Genomic DNA, 25,086 nt, shown 5'->3' with positions numbered 1-25,086 from the left:
GCGCCGTGATGATGGGGGAGAGGTGGTAAGGGGAAGAAGAAGGTGAGGTGTCACTGATATGTGGGGTCCGCGTGGGTCCTACGCTGACTAGGACAGAACCAAAGTCAATGCCGCCTAAAGACCCAGAGTGACCATGTTTTGTCAGTCGAGGGATGATAGTTTTTTTGGTTGAGGGATCATTTTGAAATTCAATGACAAGATGAGGGACCTCACATGCACTTTTTCCAACAGGGTGTGATTAGCGTAGCCCAAAGTCGATCCGCTCGTGATGCCGAGTGCTTAAGCTTTCAGTCTTGAGCTTGCTGCTAACTGGAAGTGATTATTACCATCTACTCAAAATTTAGGGGATGTTTAGATTGATCATTTCAAACCATACTAATTTTTTAAAGTTGTTAAAAATGTGCATATATTTTTTAAAAAAACTTTGTAAATTCATAAGAAATCCGATCAAAATTTTAGTAATATTGTCAACTTACTAAAATTTGGTTAGATTTATTTTGGCTACAATATGAAAAGCTCCTTAGTGAAGCACTTCTGTTGACGGGTCGCTTAAACAGATACGAATGCTTGCTCAGTAACGGTGATCGCCGCACGTTCAGCTTGCGCTGCAACATCCTGAAAACTTCATAACCTAATGGAAGAGTCACAAAATCTGATTTGCAGTACAGAAGATGCAGAGGGGTGAACGTGCAGATTAAATGGCAGACCGTACAGTTCGACATGTTCGCAAGGGGCGTATAATTCTTTGCCGCCCAAAGAGGACACTACCACTCACATTAATTCCCCAAACATTCAGGAGTCAGGGATTCATCCAAGACACGCGTTAAGCTCAAAATCAACATCCACTACTAAATTCCTAATCTTCTAACGCTACTACCTCAGTACACTGGTACACAAGCATCGTACATTTCGTACTGGCTGTGGCTGATAAGCGCACGTTTTTTTTTCACCAGTACAAGCAGGGAGGCGACGCCCTGGGTCGCTTGCTGCCGGCGCCCCACTCCGCGTTCATCTGCGGCACCCACCGCTCGCGGCTGGCCCGCTCGTCGGCGGCGACAGCGACGCCACTGTGCAGCTGCTCCCGGCCGGCCCACGCCGCGTAACCGTCCGGCACCCCACCGATCTGAGCCAGCAGCCCACCCTGCACGAAGGAAAGCAGCGAAATGCCAATTGCCACATGAGTCCAAGCACAAGCTTCTAGCGACCTTACTGTTTTGAACATGCAGACAGAGTACGGGAAATTTTCAAATAGGGAAAGCAGGGAACAATCTGCTCGTGAGGGGAGGATGAATATGATATGCAGGTTTACGGGAAATTATTCTAAACTCTTAAGAAAATATCTTTTTGTTGCTTGTGGCATATCACTTCATAAACATGTGAATTCAAATTCAATTTATATATCTCATAACGAAAAAATATATTAAACTACAGCTAGCTAGTTAACGTATAAATACAATTAAATTTATTTTTTTCGTTACAATATATATAAATTGAATTTTAACTTGTATGTTTATGAAGTGATATATCACATATTAGTACATCTTCTCAAATTTTTTTATAACTATTTGAGCGACATACAAACAATGAGTGAACGTCCCCTTCAAAGTTTAAAATCCACCCTCATGGATTTATCGCTTAGTATTTTATTTTTGTGGTCTCCACAGGATATTATCCTGACACCCTGGTCCAGCAATTACATATATTTTTTGTTATTGCTAGCTGTGTGAGCATGACTACAAACTACCTGCATGGTAAAATTTGTCCGCTCACGATATTGTGAACAGATTGGCTTATGTGCCCACGACGGCCGGCAGGGCCTGAACAGAGTTTGGCGCGCCGTGCTTTGCCTGTGCTTCGTTCATGGTGCTCACAAGAACGTGTGTGGATTGGTTTTTCAGGGTTTCATGCATGAACCGGACTGAATACGTATTCAGGTTTTCGTTGCCATGGAAAGTTTGGATCGTTAACAGTGGATGAACTGACCTGAAATAGCCCGTCTGAGGAGGAGGAGGCGGCGGTGGCCTCGTCGACGAGGAAGTCCTCGACGTGCCAACCGGGCAGCGTCTTGGTGAGGTACTCGGAGATGCTGCTCCCGTCGCTCGCGCTCCCCGCGGCGGTGCCGGCGACGCTGCTGGGGCTGCAGCTGTAGTCCTCCCCTGCTTCCTCCTCCTCTTCCTCCGACGGCGCGGGGGAGTCCATCGGCGCCGACGAGAGGCGCACGCCGGTGAGGAGGAACCGGCCGTGCCGCCTCGTCAGCTCGCTCGTGGTGTGCACCGTGACGTCGCACTCCCGGCACAGGATCGCCCTGTCCTCCTTGCAGAACAAGAACCCCCTCTTCTCCTGAAGTGACGAGAGTCCACACGCTTCAGAGTTGCAGCAAGCAACAGAAGCAACCCGAGGAAAAAGAGCAGCAGCCTCTCGCCGCGTGCATACCTGACAGATGTCGCAGAGCGGTGGCTTCTGGGCGGACGACGACGACGCCAACGGTTGGAGGAGGGAGAATCGGCGGTGCTTCCCGGCGAGCTTGTTCGCGCTGTGGACGCGGCGGTCGCACGCGTCGCACAGCGCGGCCTCGTCGGCGCAGCAGAAGACCGAGGCGGCCTCGGCCGCGCACACGTCGCACTGCACCTTCATGTCTCCCCGTCCAGTCCGATCGATCGGCAGAGACAGCTAACGAAGCGGGAAAGAAAGATGGTCGCGTCTCGGCCGGGAGGGGATGCAGATAAGGCAGAAGCGCACAACAAGCTCAGGTCAATGCCTTGGGTTAGAGGACTAACGACGATGTTGCAAGGAGAAGTAGAGTGGTAGGTTATTAGGAGTGGACGAGTGGTAGTTGTAGTGCACGAGAGAGTAGATGTGTTTATATATTGGGCGGCGGCAGTGGCACGGCCGGTTTTAGGCCGAGGTGAAAGGAAAATAAAGCTGAAAAGGCGGTGTCCCCTGCAAATCAACCTAACCCTGATTTGTGAAAGTCTTATGAATCGTGTTCGTGCTGATTGGGAGATGACTATACTACATGGTAGTGATCAGGGCTTGTGAGAGAAGTAACCTTAATTATTGCCAGGACTAATCAACTCCATGTTGTATGTGCATCTGGTGCTCTAAGCAATACTTTTTCTCTGTACTAAGAAAAGAACAACTAGCACATTTTGTAGGACAAGTTACTGTCTAGTAAATCGTTTCTTCGGCACAATATGGCGAATAAATATTGCAGGAGAAGCGGGCAAAAAGGTCGTTCTGTCGAGATCAATTATATATCCAATAAATAAGAAAAAATCAGGCTCCATCATGCTTTCATATCGAGAAAAAAATGTTGAAAAGGAAAAGCGCACTCGTTTTCGGGACCACATGCGCTGATTCTATCAAGGTCTGATCATCTTCACCCGAGCTAAATCTGTCCAATTAAGCTCGTTTCCACGTGCAGTAACAGTGTGTTTACAGTAGTATTGACAGCTGACAGTAAAAATGTTACCTTTCACACCTGGTGCCGTACTCACGTCACGACGAGCTCGTGCTGAGATTTTTTTTTTCTCAACGCATGCTTTTGTCAATAATTTGCAAGGATCATGCCACATAGCCAGGTAATGCAAAATGTTTTATTATAGTTAGTGTACACAATATCTTAAGAAATAAATTACATCCCAGGAGTTAGTGCACACAATATTAATTGATAACTCTGTCTTGTGCAACAAGTGCAACTGAGAGAGGATGATGAATTTGTAAAGCTGAGTTGCTGTGATCGCCAGTTTCCTCTGAACTTCTGTAGAGAAGAAGTCACGCATTACCATTCCCACGTCGCATTATCTCACCTTTCGGTTGAATGGACTGAAGAAAGTTCAAGCCTTGTGCGGCTTAATGATCAATTTGATTAGACGTTCCAGGATTGTGGTCGTGGATCATGCCATGATGGGCATGAAATGGGCTGTTGATGGTGATCAGAGGTCAGACATGGCCGCATGGGCGCTCCAAGGTCATGATCACCAACAAGGACATCGTCTTCCAAGGCTCCAACTTGATCCCTCTTCTGCAATTTGCATTCTTCAGTTAACACTTTCAAAAATATGATTTCTTCACAAACTTTCCACATCGACATGGTTTAGATGTTGTTCTTTTCTCCTAAAGATAAAGATGAAGATGAAGATTAAGTTTTTTTTACGCAAAACGAGGTGGTATTAACGTATGATTGATTGAGTTTTAATTATTACAAACTTGAAAAATAGATTAATACGATATTTTAGAGCAACTTTCATATAGAAATGTTTCGCACGAAACGTACCGTTAGTAGTTTGAAAAGCGTGCCACGAAAATCTTAATCTTCATCCAACTCTGGTTGGAAAAAAGAACGGGACCTAACCACTTGTTAGTAATATGTAAGTTCTATCCTTCAACCTTCAGACTTCATTCATAATTTATATGAAAATAACGTGTCCTATAGCGAAGGGAAGAAGAAGAAATACGAGCCGATCAACGCTGAACTTTTCTTTTATCGCATCATATATGCATGAACAAGGCCCATGTTGCTGATTTTGTACCACCGAACCGAATAGTATTAATCATATGTTTGTGAGTTTGTTTGTTGGAGTGGATCTAAATTCAAGAGACATTATTTAATAGGGGACATTTGCACATGTTGTGTCCTATGGCTTAATAGAATGACATTTTTTTAACAACACTCCAATTAAATCTTATATGCACGTACTATACAAGGTAGCACACTAAGTTCGGTATGGGCCCAGTTGCAAAAGAGCGAGGAGTACCACTTCACAAAATCGCATTGAGATGATCTTGAGAAACATCTCGATCTCCTACAACCTCTCATAATCGATGCTTTGATCTCGATTCCTCTGTCGCCTTGCCCCTACTAACTACCGGATTCATTCATTGGACTCAACAGCTCTAGAACGCTAGTGCATTTGCTCGCTCACACCATCTAAGGGGGACAAAGAAGAAGAGTTCCATCCAATGCCACTTCACGTTGCACGAATAGATCCGGGCACAAACATCTCCAATCCAATGGTACTTTGGCCCTAGATAAAACATTGCTCCCTAACCATTTCTGGCACCTCCAGCGAGCCCTTCGTCTGCTCCTCGCCTTCCTCCCTCCCTGGTTGCCGCTAGCATCACCACTGAGCTCATCGCTGTCCTGCCAAAGCCCCTCCTTGCTGCAATCACCTCCAATCCACGTAACTAGATCTGGACAAGGAAACCAACGATCTAACAACCACCGCGCCTAGAGCAATTGCCCGTCCACAATAGAACACTAGAAAGCACTATCACAAACAGCAACCGCTCTTGGTGTCACCACTAGGGCCATCGCCACTGGAGAGCACCGGCAACGCCACCATCAAGGCAGAGATTTAGTGATAGGATTAATTCCCGAACAATGTCATTTCATCAAAACTGTTGTTGAATGACAAACATTTTTGTTGAAAGGTAGGCTTCACTCGGAGCGGTAGGAAAAGGAAAACAGTAAAAATATATTAATTGAAAAATCGGATCCTCTATTAAAAAACCATTGGGATCTATTAATGCGTTTACAACCTAGGGTTTTTGTATGCTAGTGAATTTACATGGTTGTCCCTCTGGCGGGGATGTTTATAAGGGTAACATTTATCTTTTGGCCCAACCAGCCGGCCCATGGACCTTATCAGGGTCCTCCTAGGTTGTTTATTAGGCTTCTCCTAGTATTAGCATATCCTAGCCGAACTTGCTTCACCACCTAATGAACCCGCTTTGCCACTAGGGGTTTCGCCACCCGGTGCTTCGCTTCGTGGTGTGGCCTTGCTCCATGGCCTAGGCTTCGTCGTATGCCCCTTCCCCAAGCTCCTTCACTTGTTACTGTTGTTGTTTTAGCAAGTTGGCCGAAGGTCCTCATGGCCTACCTCCAACGGAAAGTTTGTTGGTGTCTTACCTTTAGGATTCATTCATGCAGGTATTTGTGATGTAAACTTTATAACAATTGGCTTTTCAAGCTAAGGCCAGGACTTCCCATACCTTAAAGTTATATGCATGAACATAAATGCCATATTTTTATCTATGGAATTCTGCTGATAAAAACATTTGCATATTCTAAAATTCTCAATCTCTAACCGAATTAAGTACAATTAAAATGGATACATGATACATATGTATGGTCGCAGGCTTAGCAACCTTGCAAGGGGAGTGGATTCTAATCCCTCAAGGGGATGTCCCCTCGTATACCTTTTTCTTTCAAACTTGATGTAAATAGTTGTGAAAAATTCTAAAAGAAAATTGACAATGTAGAGTATAGAGATATCCATCGGTCCACTAAAAATTAAGTTTAAATTCAGCCTATTATTCATACGCTGAATTTATCTTTTTATATATATATATATATATGTCGGAGTATGAGATGAGTTTGAACCTAAGATTTTGTGGAGTTGTATAGATATGTTGTGTGAGTGTTGTCAAAAATTTTCATAACCGTTTGGATGAACGTTTTTAAACAAACGAGAGGATATTTCTGCGAGATCAAAATATTTTTCCCCTTGCTGTACATGTGCTCTACAAAATTGTCCAATTCTTCTGTACCTTTACTGTTATTTATTTATTTAAGAAAAACAGTACGCACCCTGCCATTCCTATGAATAAATACTCAGCTACGCAAGAACATGGCGACAGCGCATTCCTAGATCGTGCAGTTTAGAATACTTTGCGCTGCACATCGGAACACTGCAAGTGCCAAGTGCTCCAATGGCAGCTGCAACAGTTGGGAAATTGAAAAGTAAGGCCGTTTTTGCTGATAATAACAAATCCAAATTCAAAAGGCGTACGATTCTTGAACAATGCTATGGTCCCCTATTATTGCTTTGCTTGCATCCTAATAATCTAACCCCCAACTGATCCCCCGAAATTCCTTTCCATTTGATGTCACGGGTGACCTCAATTACCGAAATTTTATTAGGATATGTACCCTCCTCTCTGGCATAGATCCGCTAGATTTGGGGGGCTAAATCTACATATGCGACCATTCAACAAGAAGAAGGTCGCTAGGAAGGAAGAACAGGGTTGACAAATTTAACGTAGTAGTTTGATTATCATGGTTATTATATCAAACTTATCAAGCCGGTACAAATAGAAAAACAGTTCGATCAAATTTTGCAAAAGTCTGTCTAAATTTCACTAGTTTTCTTCTTTAACTAATTGGTAATCGATGTAGCAACAACGTGAGATTTGCCACAGTGTGCATGAAGAAAGTGAAAAACGAAATGGCGTGTACACCCGCCACAGGTCGATTGCAGGTATAGCTGGGTACATGTCACTGTCGCTGCGCATCACACTTCAAGTTCTATAATTCCCCATTCGATGGAGACACGGATTAATATTTGCGGAGAGGTCAGATCAGCCCCGGCAACCTGCACAGCGGAAACAATAAGAAAACGCGCAGGGGTTTCTCATCATCCGAGTTGTTCATTCGAGACCAGCGCGAAAAGGGCGGCCTTGGCCGTATGCACTTTTCTCGGCTGGCGTCATGGGCGTGGAGATCGCATCCTCCTGGCATCATCAGATAAGTAGATAATCTGCGTGCATCTTACCAGCCGTCCAGCAGTGCCGGGCCGCAAGCATGGAGATACGGCACGATCCGTTCACATTGCTGTTGATCCAACTTACTCCGATCCATATCTTAATTGAAGATCAGAAAGTACAGATTTTTTTATTGGGTTAAAAAGGCACCTTGAGCGCCTTGACAAATCACTCGGTTCGTCCACCCGGCTAAAGAATAATCCAATCGATCCGTATTTGCCTCTGCACTGAAAACTTCTTGGCAACAGTAGCGCTAGTACTGCATGTAGTACCACGATTACCTCTTGGTCAGGACTCAGGAGGGTGATTAACAATAATCACACGCCATTGGATAAAGTCAGAAAGTCAAGCCGTCGTTTTACTTGCACGTCGCCACCAGTCCATTATACGCACACGATGGCCACATCCCCCGGCATCGTTTTATTTATCGGTTTTTCAGAAGCGATGCATGAAAAGGGCTCCAATTTCCGAATACCCCGAGCGACAGCCACAAGGGCTGCAACCTGCGCCACGGAAAACGTTTTCGCTCCAGGAAAACGAAGTAATTAACGAACGCCGCCGCTGACTGTAGTGCGACGAGAGATTGGCACGGATCGTATGTGGTAGCCGGAGGGAGTGGGTAGTTGCCGCGCGTGCCATGCGGATGCAGGCATCGCTGTATCACCGGGCCCTTTCGGAGAGGGCATGGGCAAGCGCCGGCCCCGCGCTTTATTGCCGGCGACAGCGATACGGCGGCGGCGTACGTGAGCGGGATGACGGCGACGCGACCGCGATTTCGGAGGGGATCGATCTGGTAGGCCGTCGGTGGTAGCTGGCTGGCCAGCTGCAACGGTGCCGAGGCGATCTCACGTCCGAGTCCGACCCGAGGCGGCGCTGCTGATGCCTGGCTGGCTGGCGCCACAGCTTGCAGGAGGCTGCGGCGACGCTTTCACGGCGCGGGACGATAGGAATATTCGCGCGCTAATTATTGGTGCGATCTGATCTGCATCTTGGGAGAAAAGCCTGCTTTTACTCCCAGATTATTGGGGGAAAAGCCTGCTTTTGTCCTCTTCCTCGTTGAAACGATCAGAACTTTCCTCTTGATTTTGGGCTCTTCCTCGTTGAAACGATCAGAACTTTCCTCTTGATTTTGGGCTGTTCAGATTGATGCCATTTTCAACCATATCATTCTTTTTATAAAGTTGTCAAAAAAAACTATGTTTAGTTTGTTACTAAATTTGATAAATATATAAGAAATTCTGCCAAAATTTTGACAATAAATTTTAGTAATATTGCCATCTTACCAAAATTTTAATATTTTTAAAATTTGGTAAGGTTTATTTTGACTACAATCTAGACATACCCTCTGTCTTTCAATAGAATCCTGATCTGTTTTAGCCAATGCAAGTGTTCTACTGCCTGCTGGCAAAGCGCGCGAGATGACAAAGATTTTCGTGCCTATCCGGATTGATTGCTCAGAGAGAGGCCTGGGCCAGGAAACAAAGACTTTCGGAAAGCAAAAAGCCCCTCATCTTATCACTGAATTGCAAAATCATCCTTAAACAGCAAATTCAGGTACAACACATCCCCAAACTTACAAAACTAATATAAACTACGTCCCTCAGCGGTATTATCCTCCGGTTTTGGCTGACGTAGCGTCTACGTGGCTCCTTTGACTAGTTTTCATCCTATGTGACATTGACATGGCGCTTACGTAACAATTCAATACGAGAAAAAGAATGAAAACCATGGGACCCACATATCATTTACACTAGAAAACTAATAAATAAATGATGGGACACTTGTGAGACCCACATGTCATCCTCATTCCCATTTTCTCCTCTCCTTTCTTTCTTCTTGTTTTCTCTTCTCCTCGCCATTCGGCGCCGGGCAGAGCAGGCGAGTTCACCGGCCCCGCCTCCTCCCTCTCCATCGCTCACCACCAGCCTCCCCGCTTCTCTCTCTTCGTCGCCTACCGCCTCCTCCTACATGTTCCTCGCCAAGCAGTACACCACGACACTCCTGTATCGGTGGTCGCGACAGAGAGAGCTCGCGCCACAGGAGTAAGTGGTGTGGAGCAGGGTGTCGGTAGCGGGCACACCACGTCGCCGGTCAAGGCTTCCTCCGCCCGTGACCTTTTCCACCACATGCACCACCATCACCCCCACCTTGTCGGCGATGATGATGACGAACTTCCTCTATCCTCCCCTTTCCCTCCTCCGCTTCCCCTTGGGCTCCTCCTGCTACTATACCTAGGCTCTTGCTCCACAGGCTTACCGTGCGTCGCCTCCCACGAACATGCCGCGTCGACGACGGCATGCACCTGCCGCCGCAACCCTTTCCTCTCCCGCAGCGTGAGCTCTCTCCGCCGCAACCACCGGCACCACTCACGCATTGGAAAGAGATGAGGGAAGAGAGGGGAAAGGGGAAGAAAAAGTTGTGTTTCACTAACATGTGGGTCCCACATTGACTCAGCTGCCACATCGGATAAAATTGCAGTCAACCAGAGTCAATACTGCCTAAGGATATAAAGTGATCCGGTTTTATAAGTTGAGAGATGTCATATGTCTGATTTTCCGGTTTAGGGCGATTTTATAACTCAGCAACAAGATAAGGGACCTTATGTGTACTTTTTCCTTTCGAAAGTGTGCTCCGTGGAGGTGGTAGGCCCGTTTTATACCTAACCCTTCCTTTCTCGCTTTTCCTTTCCTTCTAGCTGTGGTGAGGTCCAGTTCGCAAATATCTGGCCCATTATTGGTCAATGGTATCTTTCGCCACATAGAGTATCGGTCAATGGGCCACACGAGTACTTCTTTTCCTCTTTGGAACGGGCCACAGTGCCACACCGGGGGACGTCGTCCTCAACGCAGCCATGACGCCCAGCCGCGTCAGCGTAGGGCTCGTCCCGCCACCTCCACCGACTGGTGGGCCCGCGACGACAGCGCCGTTTATAGGCCAGGGAGGCGGAAGAGGACGCGGTTCGTGCGTGCGCCACCGTCGGCCGTGCGCGAGCCAAGCCAACCACCACGAGAAAGAAACTAACATCGGAGGAGCGACTAGCGAGCCGTCCTTCCCCAACCCCTCGTCGTCGTCGTCCAGCCTGAGAACCAAACGAAGAAAAAGGAGGGGGAAAAAAGGGGAAAACGGGGAGAGGCTACCGACGCGGCAGGCCCGGCCGTCCTCCCCTCTCCCGGTCAGCGCGCCGCGGCTTTTTGCGTCCGGAGAGGCGGAGACGGGGCGCCATGGAGGCGCTGTGGAAGCAGGCCTCCAGGCTCAAGGAGCAGGTCTCCCGCCAGGTGACGCTCTCCCATCCCCCTCGATCTCTTTGAACTCCTGTGTTAGTACGGTTCTCGATCGATCCGAGTTTGTGATTGCGCAACCGGGGTGGGTCGATGTCGATCCCTCTCAGGTGTCTGTCTTGTTCGATCCGGTCTCTATATAAGTTTGATTTGATGTCTATGCTGATGGGTTTTGAGAGGCTACCGTACTCGTCTATGGTTAGGCGTCTCAGGTTGATTTTCATTCATGCTGGCGAGTGGTGAAATGAATTGTGAGGGGGAGGTCCAAGCTTTTGCTCTCGAAAAAAACAATTGTGAGGGTTGGGACCGCGATGCGCGTGTTTGCAATCCCTGAGATGAGAAACATCAGGTTATGATTTTACGACAGGGTTGATCAATCTGGTTAAGCTATTAGCAACCTGTGGCTTTTCTATTTAAAAGCGTTGCTCGTGATTCCTGTTCGAAATATAGAACCATGTAAACATGACCTACCCGAATTTGCTGTTTTGAGTAATACCGCCTTGATTATTTTCATCCATCTTGCACAAACATAGGAGGGTTGGCCGAAAGGAGTTACACTGCCTTAGGAAGACAGCTAAGATTAGCAGTCTACACAACAAAGTAGGGAACAATATCTGGTATCTATTCAGGTGTTCTGGTTTCGTACTGTAGGCCTATACTACTATTTCCTTGCTATGAGTTTTGCCTGGAATATATAGTCTTTGAAAACGGATGTTCCAATGTTAGGAGTTGTTATTACTAATGTCTGCGATTTGCAAAGTAACTGGAAACTCTAGGGCTGTTAAATGCCAGCTACATATCTGCCTTCACATGGAATATATACTGCATTATCTTTATATGTTGTGGGATATTTTCTTGGTATTTAACTGCATCGAAAAGTCAGCTCTTTTTAATCTTGGTATGAACCATGTAACATTGTACCTGTCTACACCATTGCAGGGCGTGTTTAAGCCATTTGGAGCTGCCTATGGAAATTCAGAAAATGCGTTTACAGATGAATCAGAAGTTAATCTACACCAGAGGCTGGAAAAACTTTACTTATCAACTCGTGCTGCTAAAGTATGAGCAAGACAAATTTATTAGAGAAACAGTATCTCTTTCCTTTCTACCTAGATTATTTTGATAAACATTGGCATCTTTTGGCCAGCATTTTCAAAGGGACATTGTCCGGGGTGTGGAGGGATACATAGTCACTGGATCTAAACAAGTTGACATAGGTATGTTTCTCCAACTATATATTAGCTTATCAGAATAATTTTAGCTTGACACAATATTAATTACTCAGTGTTTACATTACTGTATGTTGATTAGTTGCAACCTAAATTTATAGGAAATAAATTGTCCGACGATAGCCAGAAATATGGCACTGGAAACACATGTACAAGTGATAACACTTTATCCAAGGCTGCTATGTACTATGGGAAGGCTCGTTCTCTGATGGAAAAGGAACGTGGGAACATGTTGAGAGCATTTGGTACACAGGTCTGTTCATGACTTCATGTTGATCGACATTTTTTACCTTATGACATGTATGATTAGCATACTAGTAGTTTACCTGTGCAACTAGTTGTTACTATGTGCAGAACAATGAGGTCCATTCTTATGGTATTGATAAATGTGAATAGAACGCATAACTTCAGTAAGAGATTGTTGGATTGTAGGTGGCAGAGCCACTGCGAGCAATGGTCATGGGTGCGCCTTTAGAAGATGCGAGACATCTAGCCCAAAGATATGACCGAATGAGGCAAGAAGCTGAAGCCCAGGTGAAGTAGTGTATAACTTTTACTTAAGTCTCTTCAAGGTTATATAACATCCCAGGATATTGCTCTCAGATGTACTTACAGCATATTTGAAACAATATCCATTGACGAGCAACCTAAGCTATACAATTAAAAAAATAGTTTGTGTATTTTATGATTCTACTTCCACACATTCCTAATTCCTTGTACCGCAAGGCTTACAGATGCATAGTGGAGAAACTGTTATTGGGAAAGGAAAAATGCTATGAATTCTCTGAGAACCAGGACTATCCCAAAATTTCTCAACATCACAATATTTTGGAAAGCATCACACTATATTATGTGTACGGCCAGATCTTGTCGACCTTATTTATCTATAGAATCTCCATAACTTGAAACTCTAAAATATGGTCACTTGCAAGTTGCAAAGCAATAATACCAGTGACATTGCCAAGTTGCCTTCAGTTGCACGCAGACTTTGTTATCTAAGATCCTACTATCTTCTCAGATCATGTGATTAGTTGAGTCATTCCAAAACATAAGTAATTTGTGTTCCTTTTCTGTGCATTGACCTTTTGGTTTAAACTGAACTGTTTAGCTTATTTTTTTCTGTTCGCTTTCCTAGGCTGTTGAAGTTTCAAGACGGCAAAACAGAGTAAGAGAGTCAGCTCCGAATGGAGATGTGATAACAAAGCTGGAAGCTGCTGAATACAAACTTGAAGAACTTAAGTCAAGCATGGTAGGATTAGGGAAGGAAGCTGTTGCAGCAATGGCTGCCGTTGAGGCTCAGCAACAAAGATTGACATTACAGCGCCTTATTGCGATGGTAACCATGAGCTATACCCGTTAACGTTACATTTTCTGGTGCATCATGCTATTGCATTTATCTGAAAATTATATATAGCTGCTAATCAGTCTTGCTCTGAAGGTTGAAGCCGAAAGAGCCTACCATCAGAGAGTTCTGGAGATCCTTGACCACCTGGAACAAGAAGTATGTATACTCCAGCACTATTTACATTTTTTTTAAAACATGGCCTGTTGACACAGCCCACACACTGTCAAGTGTGCAGAAGTCCTATCTTCATCAAGTTAATGATTATTTTTTGATTGGTTTAGATGGTATCAGAGCGTCAAAAGATTGAAGCACCTCCGACCCCATCAGCAGAAAATTACATGGCACAGCCACCACCATCTTATGACGAAGTCAATGGCATGTTTGCATCCTCCTCTGTCGATGATTCAGTGACATCTGTAGATTTCTTCCTAGGAGAGGTCTGGCATTCTTTTCATGCAAAATCTATTGCACCATCTGCCAAATGAACATGAATTTACCGATGTTATGCTTCTTACATAAATTGTTTGGTCGTTATGATGCAGGCCCTTGATTCCTTCAAGGCTGAAAGTGAGTCTGAGCTTAACTTGTCAGCTGGAGACATTGTTATTGTCCGGAAGGTAATATACCTCTGCTGTCCATGTTTTGTAATCTTCAATTGAGTTGCCGATATTGTTCCGATGTTTCTAAATACAAGTTCCTGGCAGCTAACATATCATAATTGAGCTGTCAGTAATCTAATGTGGTCTTGTCCGAACACAGATATCAACCAATGGTTGGGCAGAAGGCGAATGCAAGGGAAAAGCAGGATGGTTCCCACATGGTTATATCGAAAGACGAGAGCGAGTTCTAGCTAGCAAGGTTCCACATATTTTCTAGGAGTTCGAGGATAAATGTGTGTAGTTTTGATTTCAAATGTTGAAACAGTATATTCGTCTTCTTTGCCCCCACTTATAGCTTCCACGTGATGCTTTCTGATTCATGTGTATAGACTACACTTCGTGTTATTTACAAGTTTTGAATGGTATAGTTTGTAAGACATTTCGGTAGACTGAATTGGCACTAGAGGGCCTTACATAGTTGAACCCTGGTTTCCAAAGGGAGTAAAGTATTTACTGAGGCAGTTCGTAACCTTCTTTTTTATCCCTGTGTATACACAATGGCCAATCCAAAAGAGAATGCTACTGGAGGTGAAACGGTCAACCTGAAGCTACCAAACCATCGGATTCTGGAAGAAAATTAAACAGACTAACCTAACCTTTCATGCTCGTAACTTGTGGGCTGTGGCTGTTCCGTGTTCCAGATGCTGATGGGAACAAGATGGCGTGGAAATCAAAGCTTTGTCAAGGCAGATCAACGATGCCCTGAACAGACCGATTCTGTATGGCTTCACGCATGCCTCCACCAGAATCCGGCCCGTTTCCTGTAAGCAAGCAGACGAAACTGCTGGCGAGAAGGTGTTCCAACTTCTAACTAAGGGCGGTAATCCTTTCCTGAATGCTTAGATTTACCAATTACCATTGACTGGACCACCCCGTTCAAGAAGAGCAGACGGAATCGGTGTAAAAGTGAAAGTGAAAACGCCAAAGGTGCAAAACGAAGTACTAGTATCGACATGTTGCAGAGTTAGCAGTGCATTAGATTATCAGTTTAGCACCCACCACTTCTTGCAGGTTTAATCAGTGTCGGATGGTCCACTTGGGACAGTGGCCAGTCGGCAGAGCCTTATCGAAATGGTTGTGTGCTTTGGGCCTCACAAACTGACCGAATTAATGAAAGCAATGCGACAACAGCAAAAAACACCATGATCACTGATCGAGGGGGTGTTGCGAGAATCGAACTCGCGACCTCTCGCACCCGAAGCGAGAATCATACCACTAGACCAAACACCCAGTTTGATTACTTCTTTATCTTGTATTTTCAAATCCTAATACAATGTAGCATGAGTCTGCAGTGCTCGCAGGCCGCAGCTTGGTGTATTCAGAGCCCGGGAATATTTTGAGCTCCAATATATACAGAGTACAGACGAAGCAGAAGACGGTACAAACTACTACAAAACAGTGAACAGCGACGTCTTTATGCATATCATGCGTCTTCTCCGGAACACGCATGCATACCTCCCCGAACGGAAAATGAAATTGATGACACGAGTAAAACCTAAAAAGAGTTGCATCACCCACAGCAACCACTCCGTGCCGATGTGTCATGCAGCACATACGCCTCGCCTCATGGAGTGACTTCATCGCTGATTTGCTGGTGACCTACCGATCCAATCGATCGCTTATCTCCTCCAGTGGGTAAACGGAAATCAGTTATATACTGCACGGTGTGATCTGCGATTGACCCCTTCTCTTCGTCAAGTGGCCGAGGCAGCGAGAGCGCGCGAGGTGGAGGGACGACGAGTCGACGAGGGAGATAGCCGCCTTCGCCGTCGGTGTCACTCCTGTCACCTCTCCGACCCGACCCACTTACAGATACTCCCTCCGTTTCACAATGTAAGTCATTTTATCATTTTTCACATTTATATTGATGCGAATGAATCTAGACCCACTTACAGATACTCCTTCCGTTTCACAATGTAAGTCATTTTAGCATTTTCCACGTTCATATTGATGCGAATGAATCTAGACACATCAATATGAATGTGGAAAATACTAAAATGACTTACATTGTGAAAGGGGGGAAGTAGCAACGTTGGTAAACTGCCACTTGATATTCTGAAATTCTGAAACATCCTCAAGCTGGATAACTGTCCTCTCGAATTCGCCCATATCAGTAATCAGCCAGACACCTGACGGAGAGAAAGTTGAGAAACACACATGCCAGGATAGAATTAGCAAGTTCTTCGTCAGATTTTGATCAAAATGATTGTATTCCAAGGGAAAGATTGCTCACACTGTAAAGCCAGTCTCCCCCGGCCCTCCCTATATACCTCCCTAGATACTCCTGGCCACTGTGTGGTGACAGTGCGTGCGTAAATTAAAGTGGTCAAAAGTAACAGGCACAGCAGATAGTACAGGCAGCAAGACACCACAGGCAAAAAAAGAGAGAGCGAGAGGAAGCAATCCGTACCCATCTTTCCGCCATGATCCATCATGCAAACCCAGCAAAAAAAAATTGGAAAGAAAGAAACGGGAGGCTACGGCTAGCACGCCGCTCCAAAAATACCTGGCCGCGAGCGAGTGAGGAACTGCGTGTTTCGCCGTTCGAGTGCATGCTAACCCGCTAATCATTACGGCCCTCGTAAGCAAGTGCCTCGCTTTCGCGTAGCACCTATCATTCCATCGCGCCCACATGGACAGGAGGAACTCATTTGGGAATAGAGGGAGAGGGATGCGTCCTGCAATAACCAATTCCCTGTTAGTTTCTGTTGCTCTGTCCCTTGGCCAGAATTTGCCATGCTACTGCTGGGTTTAGCACCCAAACGGCCAGACGGAATGAATTGCAAACGAGGAATAAATGGAAAGGAAGGGCTGGAGGCCATACAGCAGCCAGCCAGCCATATACTGTACTTCATGGCTGTGTTTAGATCCAAAGTTTGGATCCAAACTTCAGTCATTTTCCATCACATCAATATGTCATACACATGTAACTTTTCAGTCACATCATCTCTAATTTCAACCAAAATCTAAACTTTGCGCTGAACTAAACACAGCCATCGTTGAGTTTTGATGGATGGATGGAAGCTGAAACGAGCATAGGAATCATCACACATGATGTTGTTCTCCAATAGCTCAAACCTTTCCACTTATGAATTATCAACTGTATAGAACTGGAGAATGAGCTGCTACATGTATCTGGTAGTTGTTGTTTGGCTGATTGATCAGTACTACTAGTAGGTAGGAACATGAACATCTGGGTATACTGTATACATATATAATGCTGCTGCTTACTCATTTTTGAAGTTGATATTATTATCTGAGCCTCCATGTGACCACCACGTAGTAGGCATGACGGAGCAGACAATTATAGAGGTTTGCAAGCTAAGCTCAATTCAATTCAACCGCAACGCTCAGTACACTGCAGGCTAGAGCTTCCATTGACTTTCGGTGCTCCTTTTCCTTTCCATTTCCCTGATTACCAAATAAAGACTTGGTTTTGGACGGTTGAGATGGAAAGCAGGTTGAACGGCTGCTTGGTGAATCCTCTGCAACAAGGCGATTAATTGCTTCCAGCAATCCAGCGTTGTCATGTATACTAACAACGTTTGGACGACCAAATAATATAGCCAGTCCGAAAGTCACTGCTAGATAAAGAGATTATCGTCCCTCTCTTTTCTTCGGCAAGCTGTTAAGATAATGATCTTACCATGTATCCTACTTTTCATACTATTTTAAATTAGTGCGAGTTCCACACGATTTTACGGGATCGTTAGAATCTTATATAGGATCCTGGTTTTACGATATGTATATATTATTTAAGTTTCATTTAATTGAAAATAATGTTAATAAGTCTATTCAAGTTTTCAAAAAATTAAATTTATCAAAAATCAATGTTATGGGCTTCGGTTTTTAATATAATGTCTAACAAATTATATGTGAAAATATGTACTTTAACCTGATATGATCATGATCCTAAAATCCGATTCTACAATTCGATACAGTTATGATAAAAACGATCCTACTCCTACCTACTATCCCTATTCTGACAGCCTTGTTCTTCAGAAGTTGATTGGCACAAGAGACAAAATCCAGGAGCTCTGCAATTCGAATCTCCTTGTTTCAGCAATTCAGCGTCGCATGGATATATATAAAAAAGAGATGTACATTTTCATGCTTTCATGTCGCAACTCGTCATTTTAGGACCCCTCGTAACAAAAAAAAAGTGCTAGTATTTGAAGGCGACAAGTTTTAAAGTGGAAAATATTCTATTTTCTCACTAAAATGTGGTCCTTGGTGTTCCATTTGATATATATAATGGATTGTGGTTGAAACTGAGTTTATGATAATTATTTAAGGCCAGTATTAGAAAATTAAGAAGTTGGTTTTAAAACATTTTCAAATAAATAATAAGAAGAATGCTTGCAAATAAATCGTATTGTTTAACAACTTATGAAGCGTGTCCAAGATAATGCATACTAATCGATAAGCCGAAAAGAACAGTACCCGAGGCTTAGCACTTAGAGAATTACATTTAGAAAAAAAAAATCATGTTGCTCGCGCTTACTCCTATCAAGCTATAAAACTTCATTCACAAAAGTGTGGTGTAAAGCCTCAACAAACCAACCATAGTCTTCATCTCCAACACTGCCATATTGTGGTTAAGAGATGTCAAATGCCAAGCATCTACTCGTAGAAACTTCATCCATCGTGGAACATGGAATTTTTTTAAAACGAATAGCACAAGACAAATATGCATGCATATTGTTTCTTTGAATAGAGCAATAAAAATTACAAGACTAAAACCTTGAAAGGCTAAGGGCCCCCTTTGAATCAAAGGATTTATATAGGAATTTCATAGGATATAACTCCTATAGGAAATTTTCATGTTTGGCCCTTTGATTTAAAGGATCGAAACTTTCTAAATCCTATGAAATTCCTATGGAATGGCACATTGCATGTGGATTTTGGAGGAAATGTAGCAAGAGCTCTAATGTAGACCCCCGATTTTTGGAAATCGGAAATCTTCTGTGTTTATCCGTACCAATCCCTGGATCAGTAGTTGGTACACACATACATAGTTGGATCACAACATATCACGAATGAATTCAAGCTAAAAGAGTTAAATACTTACATTAGGGCCAGGTAGGCCAACAACTATCAGAGAACAACAGCGGAAGACAAAAAAATAATATAAGGGCCCGGTTAACATGCCACAGGCAGTCGACTGGGGAACAAGACCTAGAACAAGACCGCACTCCGATCATCTTGTTGGTTACGCAAGCGTACCGACAAGGGCTTCTCTTCAACACTCTCCTAAAAGATATATAAATAGCAAGGGTGAGTACCAACAGTACTCAGCAAGCCACCACAACAACAATGCATATGATAGAGGGTATTTCAAGGAATGGCCTCAGGTTCTTTTGCATAAAGCTAGTTTTACAATTCTTTTCACAAGCTTAATACCTAGCATAGACTGATCAAGTTTTATTACCAGTGTTCACATTAAACAACGACGGTTCTATCCAGCATCCATTGTGATCCCAATGATAGCTTCCCGCCATTGAGTCGTCATGGTTTTCTGAGAACGTCCACCTTCCCTCCTCTTAGGAAGTGGCTCCATCAGCATAAAATCATCATGCAATAACCCATCCTACACAAGTTAAGAATTTAGAGTCTAGCCAAGTGTAATACACGTCCCGGTGCTCAATAACCGCGAGCACGGCTACTCGAATAGATTTGGTTTACTCACACTGCAGTGGATGTACACTTTACCCGCACTCCGCGACTTCCCAACACATGAGCCTCGTCCCAACACATGAGATGTGTCACGGCAAAACTTTTCGACAACCTCGCATTGGCAGTACCCGCTCCATGAACTTTACATCCTCATGCACTCTAGGCGTACACGGTTTCTAGCAGTGAGAGGAGTTCTGGCGCACCCGGGAAGGAAAGACTCACACATGCATTAAGTTATAATTATGTTTAAATTCTCACATGGCAGTCCTACTGATGGTGACACCACTGTAGACACCCGCCTCGCGGTTCTACCAATGGCTGCCCCACCGTAGAGCCCCTGCCTCACACATCAAGAAACCACTATGCATGGATACTGCCTCCGCTCAGCTATCTATTCTGCTAGGTCTATACCCATACGAGAAGTGCGGTTGTACGGGGGTCGTTTCAAGCTTAACTTCATGGCTCGGTCCTTAATTGACCGGGGACGGTGCTAGCATTTTCCAGATACCACCCAAATCCTCCGTCCGCCCCAGCCGAAAACAGTTGTTTAATTTTATTTCTCCTTCCACAAATCATGTCATCAACATCAGGGCAATGTGGCGCTCATGTCTCCACATGCCGCATCTCAATTACCTTCCCAAAGGTAATTGCCCAAGCATATAACATTTGATAAATATGAGTATGCATGATTCTAAAATAGCATTTCTAAGCAATTGTCATAATTGACTAGGGACTCATACGTAAACATGGTTACGAAGGAATAAGGGGGTAAACAATAATCAAGGCATGGCATAATCGCAAGTAGGATGTTTATCATTGCATGCAATTTTTATTTGTAAACAAAATAATTTTGCAATTGGTATCAACATGTTCAAGGAATAGTAATGACTTGTCTGCTCAGGATAGTCCTTATTCTTGATATAATTCTTGATCAACCTTCACTTCCTGGAGGCTGCAGACGTTGCCTCACGACTAACTGATACACAATTTCTATAATAAGCGAGAAAAACCAATATTCAAACAACAATCAAATGTGCACAACAAAATGTTATATTCGTGTTTGCTAATGGATTCCAATCATGCTAAGGGCTAAAGTTTCTTAATCTTTCTATTGTCATCATGGTCTATTTAGGAGTTAACCAACATAGCATTTATTGGATACATATATATATTTGGCTAATCGGTGGTTTAGTCTATCAAATAGCTATCGAAGGATTATGGCTATATATGCATATATCTAAATAGGACGGTTATATATTAGAGGTTCTGTTGTTAGATGGATTTAGGATCAATCAAATAATGAATCATTTGTATTATTATTTAGTTGATGGAGGCTTTACTTTAATTATGAACATATTTTACTTGTCACAATAAATTATAAAAGGTTAATAATTATCCATGCTTTGTATGTTAAAGTTGTTTAGGTTAATCATATTATAGTTACAGATTATCCCATCACATAATTTTACAATGAATAATCCTAATCTACAATTGAACTTGTGTTATATTAGGTCAAGGTTTATAATTAGTATTTATCCACCATACATGTTTGTCATATATCCTCTTTAATTTTAATATATGCAATCAAGCGATTTAATACTACAACGTATAGCTATAATGGACTGTACAGTATATGTGAGTGCACAATATCTTAATATTGAATAATTTATTTAAATAGCTGCTATTTACTTTAAGCTATATAGTACATGTGATTTTAAGTGGATTTATGAGTGAGTTACTGTCTAACAACTTAAGGGTCGATTTCCAACCTAAACATATACTACTGTATAGGGAATGTCGTTAATTAATTTCATATTGGTGATTTAATCATACAAGCTCTGCTATTATTTCTCATAAACAATTTAAAGACTCATCTACATGTGTTCAACTTTTACTCACAAAGTATGAGGCTATACAATTTGGACGTCATGAGTATAATTATATATTGACATATATTAATAAATGGCACTAGTATTTCCTATGCTTTAATTAATTTGAAACAATGCTCCTAACTAGTTTACATAGGTTTTATAGTGAGGAAGCGTGTTAAGGACAATTATTTGACATCTACTTTACGGTACAATATCAATTTTATTTATTAGCACATTTTTAAGTTAACTATTATGCATCATCTTGATATTAATTATTTAATATTTATAAATATATTTTATCAAATAGTGAATTATATACCATTGGAAAGCTTATGAATTTATATGAATTTAGGTTCAAGTTTCACTCAAATCCAAGTTAAAATGAGAGAGTTATGCTAGTTTAAATATTCAAATTTGAATAATTGCGAAACAGTACTGTTCCTAACTCATTTATTTTTATTCCATAATTTACATTGACTAACCTGTGGGACCGGCCTGCCATGGACACAACATATATAAGTGAATTTTCATAGATTTTAATCATAGGGACCCCACATGTAAGGGACTTAACTAATAAAGATCAAGGGGAGGATTACTATTTACTAATCACGTGGGGCCCACTCTAACCTCTCTCCTCCATTCTCTTTTCTCTCTCTCTCTCTTCTCTGTTTTCTCTCTTCTCTCCCTCTCTCACGGCGCGGCGCGGCTACCAGCGACGAAGGGAGGAGGGAGGGCTTACCGGACCGGCGGCGACGGCGGTGGAGACACGGCGGCGAGGTGCGGCGCGGCGGCGGCGAGGCGCCGGGGCACGGCGGCGGCGAGGCGCCGGGGCACGGCAGCGGCGTCGTGGGGCTCGGGGCACGGCAGCGGCGGCGCGGCGGCGGAATGCGGCGTCGGTGGAGGGGAAGAAAAGGGGAAAAAAAAGAAGAAGAAGAGGGGAAATGGCATGGGGAGGGAAGGGAAAGGGAAGTGGTATTTATAGGGCACGGGGTAGGGGCGGCCGGCTTTAAACGGTGACGGGATGGCGCGGCGTCGTGGGGCTCGGGGCGATGGCAACGCGCGGCGACGGGACGGCGGGCACGACGGCGACAGTGCGCGGCGCGGGCGGGGCTCGAGGCGCTAATGGCGACGGTAGTGACGCGATGGCGCGGCAGCGGCACGGGGCTCGGCGCGGCGCTGGGCTCGGCGCGGCACAGCCGACGGCGACACAAGCGGCGCGGAGATAGGCGACGGCGACGGGCGACAGCGACGCGCGCGGCGCGGCAGGGGCGCGGGGCGCGAGGCGGCGCGGCACGGGGCGCGACGCGGGGCGACGGCGACAGCACGCGCGGAGGGAAGGGGCGCGCGGCGGCTCGGGGCGCGAGGCCGACGGCGACAAGCGAGCGGCGCGGCAGCGACGGGGCGCGGGGCTCGAGGGTGCGGCAACGTGACGATGACGGCGCGCGGCGCGCGGTGACGGCGATAGCGATGGCGCGCGGGGCGCAAGGCAGCGGCGCAGCAGGGCTAGGTGCGGCAGTGGGGAGGAAGAGGGCTAGGGTGGCTAGGAACTCCATCAAACACCTCATGTGCAATGAATAGTGCTATCCCTAATTAAACCCCATTTTAGCCTATCTCCTATACAATTTTAATCCTATAAACTCTAATTTTACTTAGTTAAATGTTAACTAAATTTAAGTACTAAATCCTCATGAAAATTTATCCAAAATTATTACCACCCATATTTATTTATTTATCGCATAAATGAATTCTTTTTAGATTAATTTGGGTTATTGACCCTAAGGTGAACTTATATATTTTTGAAAACTTTGAGGTAATATTGAATTTAATATAACGACTTGTCATGATTAATACATTAGCAGATTGGTCGAGTTTAGTTGTATAGCAATATATTTTACACGGATGGGTTCAATCTATTTATTCTCTAAATAGTAAATTGAGACTCGGCACAATATTAATCTAATTGTTTAATTAAAAACTCACATAATTTTATAAAGCTTAATTTAATTATATGACCATTATTTTATATGAGTGACTTTATCAAGTGTTCAAATATTAATGTATATATATTCCCATGAAATTCTCATTTGTTAATAGGATCATTATAGTGGTAATCATCATTTCATGTGAATTTATAATACTTCATGTGAGATTGGATCCACATACATTAGATTTAATCTTACAATCTCATTAGTTAAACCTGACATCGAGCTATCAACATGGTTCGAATATTTAATATTTGATCTATGATTTATAATAGAAATTAATATTTTATTTGGCTTGCTTTCTTGTGCACTAATGTATTCTTGTATCATATATTTATTGTTCAGGTGTACGCCATTAATTTGATTCTCCATTGTTACAATTTATATTTGGCAAGCAATGACAACCATAACACCCAGCATGATGCAAAAGTTTTAAAAAGTTCGAAATTTTAGTGATTTTTATTATTAGGAATTTTCAAGATGTTACATCTAACCTCTTGGGAAATTTCCTTTGAGTCTATCTCTCTGATCCGATTCCTGCGTTTTTCCTGCGCTCCAATCAAACGACTATTCCTGTGTTTTTCCTGTGTTTTGCAATCCTTTGTTTTATACTTCAATTCCTATTAGAATCCTGTGTTTTTCCTATTCCTCTATTTTTTCAACCCTGTGATTCAAAGGGGCCCTAAAGTCAGGAAAAAGAACCACTACACACCAACATCACCTAAACAAACAACCGACGAAGGAACTAGGACCGGACCGACCGTCGCTATACGCTATACGAACAAAGGAGTTACAATTATATTGCCTAACACCGACTCCGAACAGTTGAACACTTGACCTCACATATGTCACCTGATTAACGATTTCATTCATTTTCACTACCCAAGCCACCGTCTCACCTCATTAGCAATGCTACACAGTGCCAGATACCGCTCCTAAACCTAGAGGCTTAACCTCACCGGGACACTAAGATTGCCCTCGAAGTCTCGAACTGCTAGGGTAAATCGTTCATCAATCATCTTGTCTGTGTATCCATAATATCCATAAAAGGGCCAATTCAACAAGAGAAGAACCGATGAAATTATAAGCACAAATGGATAAGGCACTGGTTACTAACCCATATGTTGCAGTTGCACAGACTACTGTTATTGATTTTATAAATATTGAAATTTTCCAGTAAACTAATTTTCTAGTAAATTATAGCGCATAAATTAAAATAAGAATATACTTTACTTCAATTACAGCTTTCTAGTAAACTAATTTCGAATTTGGAATACACTAATAAAATGCTAAATTCCAAGTCCAACCCGGTATAATTAATTTTAAAATTGTTATGTTTTGGAAAAGACTAATCTAAACGGTCCATGCTATCTTGGCGAGAATACACTTCCTCCATCCCAAAATATAAGCAATATTAGCATAGTGTCAAGTGATACTTTTTTACTTTAACTATTTATAGAAAAAAAAGATCAATCATATAAAATTGATGTTATTAGATTTA

The 25,086-nt window shown here is 43.5% G+C and overlaps 2 protein-coding genes, 1 long non-coding RNA gene and 1 other non-coding gene across 7 annotated transcripts; 1 reads left to right on the top strand and 3 right to left on the bottom strand.

Annotated features, from left to right (window-relative positions):
- Positions 1 to 656: 656 nt before the first annotated feature.
- Positions 657 to 2,835, bottom strand: LOC4336535 (B-box zinc finger protein 20). 2 transcript variants are annotated; one of them, XM_015778537.3, is made up of 3 exons: positions 2,434 to 2,835; positions 1,984 to 2,340; positions 657 to 1,141 (listed from the first exon to the last, which is right to left on the bottom strand). In XM_015778537.3, the coding sequence occupies exons 1-3, from the start codon at positions 2,632 to 2,634 to the stop codon at positions 947 to 949; spliced, it is 753 nt and encodes a 250-aa protein (XP_015634023.1). In that variant the 5' UTR covers positions 2,635 to 2,835; the 3' UTR covers positions 657 to 946. The 2 variants fall into 2 exon arrangements, with proteins under 2 accessions (XP_015634023.1, XP_015634022.1); XM_015778536.3 differs by having other exon boundaries at positions 1,984 to 2,809.
- A 7,666-nt stretch (positions 2,836 to 10,501) lies between these two features.
- LOC4336533 (SH3 domain-containing protein 2) lies at positions 10,502 to 14,525 on the top strand. Of its 2 annotated transcripts, none has more exons than XM_066309711.1 (10): positions 10,502 to 10,820; positions 11,763 to 11,882; positions 11,982 to 12,040; positions 12,154 to 12,305; positions 12,485 to 12,586; positions 13,188 to 13,388; positions 13,491 to 13,553; positions 13,679 to 13,834; positions 13,940 to 14,014; positions 14,157 to 14,525. In XM_066309711.1, exons 2-10 carry the CDS (start codon positions 11,791 to 11,793, stop codon positions 14,271 to 14,273), a joined length of 1,017 nt encoding a protein of 338 aa, XP_066165808.1. In that variant the 5' UTR covers positions 10,502 to 10,820; positions 11,763 to 11,790; the 3' UTR covers positions 14,274 to 14,525. The 2 variants fall into 2 exon arrangements, with proteins under 2 accessions (XP_066165808.1, XP_015633415.1); XM_015777929.2 differs by having other exon boundaries at positions 11,971 to 12,040.
- A 689-nt stretch (positions 14,526 to 15,214) lies between these two features.
- Positions 15,215 to 15,286, bottom strand: TRNAP-CGG (transfer RNA proline (anticodon CGG)). Its single transcript has one exon. It is a non-coding gene; the product is annotated as a tRNA-Pro (tRNA).
- On the bottom strand, positions 15,271 to 17,844 carry LOC107278331 (uncharacterized). 2 transcript variants are annotated; one of them, XR_001545162.3, is made up of 3 exons: positions 16,467 to 17,844; positions 16,290 to 16,347; positions 15,271 to 16,185 (listed from the first exon to the last, which is right to left on the bottom strand). It is a non-coding gene; the product is annotated as an uncharacterized lncRNA (long non-coding RNA). The 2 variants fall into 2 exon arrangements; XR_003242015.2 differs by having other exon boundaries at positions 16,290 to 17,844.
- Between the last annotated feature and the right edge of the window lie 7,242 nt (positions 17,845 to 25,086).

This window comes from Oryza sativa, chromosome 4 (assembly GCF_034140825.1).
Source record: "Oryza sativa Japonica Group chromosome 4, ASM3414082v1".
NCBI lineage: Eukaryota > Viridiplantae > Streptophyta > Magnoliopsida > Poales > Poaceae > Oryza > Oryza sativa.
Note: the sequence above shows the minus strand (reverse complement) of the source record. Positions and strands in the feature narration are given on the sequence as shown.

Coding starts and splice junctions, on each gene's coding strand:
- LOC4336535 (XM_015778536.3), bottom strand. CDS start 2,634: ATGAAGGTGCAGTGCGACGTGTGCGCGGCCGAGGCCGCCTCGGTCTTC. Junction 1,142..1,983: donor CCTCAGACGGGCTATTTCAG/GTCAGTTCATCC, acceptor TCCTTCGTGCAG/GGTGGGCTGCTGGCTCAGAT.
- LOC4336533 (XM_015777929.2), top strand. CDS start 10,767: ATGGAGGCGCTGTGGAAGCAGGCCTCCAGGCTCAAGGAGCAGGTCTCC. Junction 12,587..13,187: donor GGCAAGAAGCTGAAGCCCAG/GTGAAGTAGTGT, acceptor TCGCTTTCCTAG/GCTGTTGAAGTTTCAAGACG. Junction 13,389..13,490: donor TACAGCGCCTTATTGCGATG/GTAACCATGAGC, acceptor CTTGCTCTGAAG/GTTGAAGCCGAAAGAGCCTA.